This window comes from Talpa europaea (genome assembly GCF_964194135.1).
Source record: "Talpa europaea genome assembly, chromosome: 12".
In the NCBI taxonomy this organism is placed as follows: Eukaryota; Metazoa; Chordata; class Mammalia; order Eulipotyphla; family Talpidae; genus Talpa; species Talpa europaea.
In genome coordinates this window covers 79,203,412-79,211,013 of record NC_140079.1, presented here as the reverse complement: position 1 = coordinate 79,211,013, position 7,602 = coordinate 79,203,412, and the positions used below count along the sequence as shown (strand labels likewise).

Here is a 7,602-nt window from a genome sequence, read left to right as displayed (position 1 = left end):
CTCTTTGCAGATTTTTGTGATCAGTCCTTTATCATTAGTGTTGGGTGCAAAAATGTTCTCCCAGTTGGTGGGGTTTCTCTTTGTTTTTGTTATTGTCTCTTTTGCTGTGCAGAAGCTCTTTAATTTGATGTAGTCCCAGCTGTTTATCGTTGCCTTCACTATCACTGCTTTGGGTGATGTGTCTGTAAAGATGTCTTTGATGTGCAGATCACGTAGTGTTTCGCCTATATTTCCTTCTATATATTTTATGGTTTCAGGTCTTATGTCTAGTTCTTTAATCCATTTTGAGTTGATTTTTGTGTATGGTGTGAGGTAGTGGTCAAGCTTCATTCTTTTGCATGTAGCGACCCAGTTTTCCCAGCACCATTTATTGAACAAACTTTCTTTGCTCCAATGCATAGTCTTTGCTCCTTTGTCAAAGATTAGTTGACCATAAATCTGTGGGTTTATTTCTGGATTTTCTATTTGATTCCATTGGTCTGTATGTCTGTTCTTGTTCCAATACCATGCAGTTTTGATGATTATGGCTTTGTAGTATAGTTTGAAGTCTGGGAGTGTGATGCCTCCATTCCCTTCTTTTTTTTTCAGGAGAGCTTTGGCTATTCGGGGTTTTTTGTGATTCCATATGAATTTCATCAATAATTGTTCTATTTCTTTGAAGAATGACATTGAAATTTTGATTGGAATAGCATTGAATCTGTATATTGCTTTTGGAAGGATGGCCATTTTAATAATGTTTATTCTTCCAATCTATGAGCAGGGGATGTCTCTCCATTTCTTTGTGTCTTCTTCTATTTCTTTTAACAGTGTTTTATAGTTTTCTTTGTATAGGTCCTTTACCTCTTTTGTTAGATTTATTCCCAAATATTTGATTTTTTTTGTTTCAATAACAAAAGGGATGGTTTTTTTGATTTCTTCTTCTTCAGATTTATTGTTTGTGTATAGGAAGGCTACTGACTTTTGCATGTTGATTTTGTATCCTGCCACTTTACTGAACTGATTGATGAGTTGAATTAGCTTTTCTGTGGAGTTTTTGGGGTTCTCTATGTATAATATCATATCGTCTGCAAATAGTGATAGTTTGACTTCTTCTTTTCCTATTTGGATTCCTTGGATGTTAAAGATTCCTCAAATCTTAAAGAGAGTTTTTTTTCTGAGCACTGTTCACATCGCTGTCAGCACCCACTGAACAAGTGTGGAGTCAGGAGAGGGCACAGGGGCTAATTGAGAATTTCTGATGTCTGTCTGTGCCCATTCAGCAAACACTCCCAGCCACCTCGCAGGGACTGGGAACAGAGATGACTCTCTTCCTGCCTTCTAGGACTCTTTATTTTTATTTTTTTTTAATTTTTTAATTTTTATTTTAAATAATAAATTTTATTTTTATATTCCCCCATACAATTGCAAACCCCCCATTCTGACCCCAATCCCTCCTCTCCCGGCCCCCACCCCCCAAAAAGTGTCTCTGGTTCATAGTTTTTTGTTGATTTTGATTTTCACTTTCTTATAGTTATTCATTTTCCTGGTCCCTTATTTAAGTTTTCTAGATTCCTGCTATGAGTGAGACTTCTAGGACTCTTTAAAAGAGGAGTGGAGAAGCCCTCCCAATGGAAGAGGGAGCCCTCAAGGAATAGTGGGGGTTCGCAAGAGGAGTGAGAACTTTCCAGGAAGTGCTGGCACGACTCAGTCTGAGCTGGAACAGAGCCTGGGATGGCTACAGAGCAAAGGCTGTATAGGTCAGTGGCCCATACAGGTAGCCGAGTGGAGCCGCTGGGAAGCTTTTGGCAGGGACACTGGTGGGACTAGCCTGTGTTTTAGGCGGCCGAGTGAAGGGAGACGGCGAGGAGGCTGCGGTGAAACCCAGTGGAGAAGGCGGCTCAGGAGCCCCTCCTTGCAGGTTGCCGAGGAGGGCAGTGGTTGAGGCAGGTGTGACCTCCCTAGGCCTCGATTCACTCCCAGCTGGACAGCCCGGGACTCTGCTGGCCGCACCACGCGGCCGCCAGGCCCCTGGAGCCCGGCGAGGGGCGCCGTCCCCGCAGCCCTACCCGGCCCGGGAGTCGCCCGACCATCGGCCCCGGACACGTGGCCCCGCCCCGGCCCGGCCCCGCCCCGGGGCCAGATTGGCTGAGGGAGGGGGCGGGGCCAGCGCGCTCGCCTCCCCGGGCCGCCTCCCATTGGCGGGCGGCGTCTCGAGCCCGGAAGCGGGCGGCGGCGGCGGCGGCGGAGGTGCCGGGGACTGGCCCGGCTTGCGGCTCAGCCCTTCACCCTGGGCTGGTCGGAGCGCGGCCCGGCAGCCATGCAGCCCCCGCCGCCCGGCCCGCTGGGTGACTGCCTGCGGGACTGGGAGGAGCTGCAGCTGGACTTCCAGAGCATCCAGGTGAGCGCCGGAGCGGGCGCCCCTCCGTCCCGGAGCCACGTCTCTCCGGCTTGGGGTCAAGGGTCAAGTGCCCCTGGGGCTGGGAGCTGGGAGCTCGGGTCAGAGATCGGGACCCCTGGAGCTGCTTCCGAGAGTGGCGAGGCCCTCGGCCCCGGTGTCGCCAACTCTACACTCCTCTCGGCCCCTAATGACTGTCCGGCGTTGGCACCCTTGCCCCGCGCAGCCGCTGCAACCCCCGTGGAACCCCACCAAACTGGGCGCACTTGGCCCTCCAGCCAGGGCCTTAGGAGGAGGCGCGGAACCCATCCCATTCCGGGAGGGCGGCCGCCTGAGTCAGCCGGCCAGGCCCACTCTTGAGTCAGTCTCTCAGCAAACACGCCGTGAGCGCTGGCCCGGTTGGGTCAGAACCCCTGCAGCGCTGTCCCCTCCTCTGGGCAACGTTGTCTTGGCCTGAGTGCTGCCACGGAGCCATGGTCTTTGGGTGGTTTGCCTTCCCCATGGGGGCGGGGTCAGCCCAGGTGAAGGACAGCGCCCAAGAAGACCGGTGCCTGCGGCTGCTGCCGCCGAGACTGAGGGGAGGAGTGGGCAGGTCATACTCTGCAGGGACCGACCGCATGCACCTGGCCGGGTTTGCGTCTCCCTGAGCCAAGGGAGGATCTCGCTTGTGTGGGCCAGTGTTCTGTTCTTTGGGGAAGCTAGGGAGGAGGCTGCCAGCCACCTTCAGCCAGGAGAGGGCAGTGACTGGGAGTGGACAGAGGTGGTACATGCTGGGTTCTGAGGGGTGGCTATGTCAGGGCCCTTCCTGGATATGGGAAACATGCAGTCAGGGAGAACCCAGCTCAGCTGGGCACTTGATCTGACCTTTACCTCTCCTGAGCTGGTTCTCCTGTCTGCTTTGAAGCCAAGCCTGCTGTCCTTAGTGCTTCTCCTCGGAGTCCTGATCAGACCTAGTCTCCCAGCCTGGCCTCAACTCTTGCCAGGCCTTCCTCAGACCTCCCCTTGCCCAGGTTCCAGGCTCCTGCTGCTTGGGATTCACCCACCAGGGCAAAGTGCTCTGGGAAGCTTGGGCCAAAGGTGCTGGGGGAGGGCTAGAGGGACTGGCCTTCTAGCAGGAGGTCCAAGGGCTGAAATGAATCCTGATCACCTGGGAGTGCCAGAGCAGAAGGCATCTTGGACAAGCCCAGCCCCCTGCATCTGCAGGCTGGCAAGGCAGGAGGATCTGAGAGGGTAGGAGATGGTTTTAGGTAGTCTGCTTGGTTTAGAAGGTGAATCTGTGGGTGGGATAGGACAACTAGGGATGGACTGAGACAGAAAATTGTCAGGAAACTAGCTTGTTTCTGGGAGAGGGGTGCTGTGTGAGCTTCTGGGCTTGCAGAGGGAACCTCATCTTGCCTCCTTAGGGGAGAACAACCTTAGGGTGGGCTCTGAACAGGAGCAAGTCCCGTCTCCTGCTCTGACCCTACCAAGGAGTCCCTAAGAGCATGTACCCCACCTCCTGCCCAGCAGGCTCTGAATCGGTGACACTCCCAACCAGTCTGTGTCTTTTCCCCACCTGTTCCCCAGGAGACCCACCGCTTGTACCGCCTGAAGCTGGAGGAGCTGACCAAGCTGCAAAACAATTGTACTAGCTCCATCACTCGGCAAAAGAAGCGGCTCCAGGAGCTGGCCCTTGTCCTGAAGAAGTTAGGATCCCTGTGTCCACTCCCACCCCCACCCCATATTCCTCCCCACCTTTGGCAGGGGTGGGGGTCTGACCTGGTGGGGTAGAGTGCTGGCGCTGATTCCGTGAATATCCCTGAGCATGGCTTCTCCCATCTCTGGGCACCATTTGCCCTCATGGCCCACAGGTGACAAGTGTGATTTCTGGGGCCTCCTGCTCTGACTGTGACTTCTGTGGCCCCATCTGCAGATGCAAACCTTCCCTCCCGGTGGAGTCAGAGGAGGCCTCGCAGGAGCTGGAGAACCAGATCAAGGAACGCCAAGGCCTCTTCTTTGACATGGAGGCCTATTTGCCCAAGAAGAATGGGTGAGATGCCTTCTCCAGCTCTGTTCACGCTACCTTTGGGAGCGAGTCCCAAGGTGTAGCTTTCCTTTGCTTGGTCATTTGGTCAGTAAATGCCCCCTGAACTCACTCTGGGCTGGATGGTCAAGACACCTCAGGGTGACTAGCTCAGTGATAGTGACAACTTGCCATGATGGGTGCTTTAAAGGGAAAGACAGCGCATGAGCTGAGGTTAGATCCAGCCTCCTGAAGTAGGTTGGTGTTCATGAGTGACACAGCGAACACAACAAGGTGACAGCAGGTCTGGTGGCTGAGCCTGGGGTGGGACTAGGTGGGCGTAGGGAGACCAGAGGGGAGCCAGGTTGCAGCACTGGGTCATCATGTGCTTAGACCTGCTGTAATCACTGATGAGGAAGGGCAGCCAGCAGTGTTGCATGGGAAAAAAAAAAAACAAAAACCAGACTACAGGTAGCAAGACAAGCAGGAGAGAGCTAGTTGCAGAAGCCAAGAAAGGAGTGGCCAGTAGCCTCTGATCAGATGGCCCTGGGGTTAAATGTGATCAGGACGAGAAAATGTTTCCTGAAAGTCAGGGTGACCTTGGAGAGAACAGCTCCATGGGAAGGGGGAGGTGGAAGTCGATATAGGGAATGACAGAGCTGAGGAGACAGTCATGTTTAGGTAACTTTCCTAGAGTTTCGCTGTGAGTAGGAGGAGAAACCAGTAAGTAGAAACAGTACCTAAAACTTAGCATGAGGGTGATTTTTGCTTGGGTGTGTGTCTTACTTTGTATGGGAAAGCATGAGTGTATCTGCCTGCGGAGAGGTCTGGGAGAATTCAGCCAGAGTTTCTCAGGAAGGCTCTCAAGGCTCAAGTTTCTCAGAGCGAGCAGAAGCTATGGGGCAGGAGGTAGAAGGTGGTCATGCACACACCTTGGGTCCACACCTGGGTCCCAGGGGTAGTCGGAGATGCAGGCACAGCTTCCATGGGGTGAGGGAGCCAGGCTTTCCTTGGGCACTGAGGTGGGGTGCTTGGGTTGGGGCAGGGAATTTGGGAGGTGGGGGATGTTGGTTTAACCTGGAGCATGACTGGTGAGCATGCCAGGAGAAAGGCGGGCATTGGCATCCCTGTGGAGTTGGTCTGTAGCATCTCCAAGGTCAGAACCCTAAGCCAAGGCCATGGGAAGGCCAGACTCTGGCCTGGCCCCTTTGGGGTACTGTCCCCTTTGGCTTCTCTCTGTCAGGGCCCCTCCTCACCAAGTCTCCTCTCCCCCTAGGTTGTACCTGAGCCTAGTTCTGGGCAACGTCAACGTGACACTCCTGAGCAAGCAGGCTAAGTAATTTGTGATGGACTGGGTCTCAGCCCCTCTCCACCTCCTGGGATCCTTTCCTCTGCCCTGACTCCCTGGCTAAGCCTTGAGGTTCAGGGGCTATTTTACCCATGCTGGCCCCATACCTTTCCCCAGAAGTGTGTCCACAGCAGGGGTGCAGGTGAGGGTGGGCCCTGCCAGCATTCCAGTCTGTCCCATGAGTACGTGCCCTCCTAGGTTTGCCTACAAAGATGAGTACGAGAAGTTCAAGCTCTACCTCACCATAATCCTCATCCTCATCTCCTTCACCTGCCGCTTCCTCCTCAACTCCAGGTGGGTGTCCCACTGCTCGGGGTAGACCCTGCTCTTTCTCCAGGCCCTCTGGCACCTACCCTTTGTGCCCTTCCCCAGGGTGACAGATGCTACCTTCAACTTCCTGCTGGTCTGGTATTACTGCACCCTGACCATCCGAGAGAGCATCCTCATCAACAATGGCTCCCGGTGGGTGACGGCAGAGTCCAGCCCAGATTGGGGGGTGGAGTGGGGAAGCACTGGAGTGACCCCAGAATGTGGGCGAGGGTGACCACAGCGAAGCAGGAACCAGGCTGGGGTACTGGTTTCTTCCCATCTTGGCCCCATTCCGAGCACAGATCTGGGGACTGAGGGAACCTGACAGTGGCTTCCTCGTACAGGATCAAAGGCTGGTGGGTTTTCCATCACTACGTCTCCACGTTCCTGTCGGGAGTCATGCTGACGTGGTGAGTGCCCTGACCTGGACTCTGAGCCTCAGCGAGGGAGTCTGCACAGGGAGCTGGCCTCCTCACACCTACCTCTGCTTTCTGCCTTAGGCCCGACGGCCTCATGTACCAGAAGTTCCGGAACCAATTCCTGTCCTTCTCCATGTACCAGAGTGAGTGTCTCAGAAGTCCCAGCTCGGGATTCGCCCACAGGGAGGGGTGGGAAAGGGCTTGGGGCCCCAGCCCAGTCTGATGTGCCCGCTCGCAGGCTTCGTGCAGTTCCTCCAGTATTACTACCAGAGCGGCTGCCTGTACCGCCTGCGGGCCTTGGGGGAGAGGCACACCATGGACCTCACTGTGGGTGAGTCTGGCGTGGCCCGCCCTTGGGAATCCTGACGGGGACTGGGAAGACGTCCCTCTTCCCTCCACCGGGCCCCGTGATGGTGTCCCTCTCTCCCTGGTCGTTCTGCGCCCTGACCCTTTCTCCCCGCAGAGGGTTTCCAATCCTGGATGTGGCGGGGACTCACCTTCCTGCTGCCCTTTCTATTCTTTGGACATGTAAGTTGGAGCTGTGTGTCCATCTGTCTCTTCCTGACCTTGGGCTCAAGCAGGGACTGGCTTCTGTCTAACACCCCCTCTCTACCTGTCTCCTCAGTTCTGGCAGCTTTTTAATGCACTGACATTGTTCAACCTGGCCCGGGACCCCGAGTGCAAGGAGTGGCAGGTGAGCGGGGAACCCTGGAAGAGATGCTTGGAGGCCCCAATCGTAGCCCTCCTCCTAACTCTCGTTCCTTCCCCTGCCCCCAGGTGCTCATGTGTGGCTTCCCCTTCCTCATCCTCTTCCTCGGCAATTTCTTCACCACCCTGAGGGTCGTGCACCAGAAATTCCACAGTCAGAGGCACGGGAGCAAGAATGAATGAGGCTGGGCCTGTCCTTGTCAGCCAACACGACTCCCTACAGCACCCCCGGCCTGGAAGGGGCCTTCTGTACCCCATGTGTTGTTTGAAGGGGTGGGGGCTCCCATTTTCTTGGGAGGGTCTCTTCTGCTCCCTGGGTTTTTTGGGCTCTGTGGGCCCTAAAGGCTATGCCGGAGAGGAAGATCTGGCCCGTGTCCCCACTCTGTGGGGCGCTGGGGGCCAGTGGCCTCAATAAAGGAAGAGGCACAGAGGTGGCTGGAGG

At 55.0% G+C, this 7,602-nt stretch overlaps 1 protein-coding gene across 2 annotated transcripts; it reads left to right on the top strand.

Moving 5' to 3' along the window:
- Positions 1-2,076: 2,076 nt before the first annotated feature.
- TMEM120A (transmembrane protein 120A) lies at positions 2,077-7,586 on the top strand. Of its 2 annotated transcripts, none has more exons than XM_084250882.1 (12): positions 2,077-2,377; positions 3,941-4,059; positions 4,287-4,403; positions 5,653-5,712; positions 5,923-6,018; positions 6,097-6,186; positions 6,378-6,443; positions 6,534-6,595; positions 6,691-6,783; positions 6,916-6,980; positions 7,078-7,146; positions 7,230-7,586. In XM_084250882.1, the coding sequence occupies exons 1-12, from the start codon at positions 2,297-2,299 to the stop codon at positions 7,341-7,343; spliced, it is 1,032 nt and encodes a 343-aa protein (XP_084107008.1). In that variant the 5' UTR covers positions 2,077-2,296; the 3' UTR covers positions 7,344-7,586. The 2 variants fall into 2 exon arrangements, with proteins under 2 accessions (XP_084107008.1, XP_084107007.1); XM_084250881.1 differs by having other exon boundaries at positions 3,941-4,071; positions 4,233-4,403.
- The last annotated feature ends 16 nt before the right edge of the window (positions 7,587-7,602 follow it).

What these genes read in the sequence shown, in the direction of transcription:
- TMEM120A (XM_084250881.1), top strand. Translation starts at nt 2,297, where the DNA reads ATGCAGCCCCCGCCGCCCGGCCCGCTGGGTGACTGCCTGCGGGACTGG. An exon ending in CCTTTCTATTCTTTGGACAT is followed by an intron (nt 6,981 to 7,077) that starts GTAAGTTGGAGC and finishes CTGTCTCCTCAG; the next exon opens with TTCTGGCAGCTTTTTAATGC. An exon ending in CCGAGTGCAAGGAGTGGCAG is followed by an intron (nt 7,147 to 7,229) that starts GTGAGCGGGGAA and finishes CCCTGCCCCCAG; the next exon opens with GTGCTCATGTGTGGCTTCCC.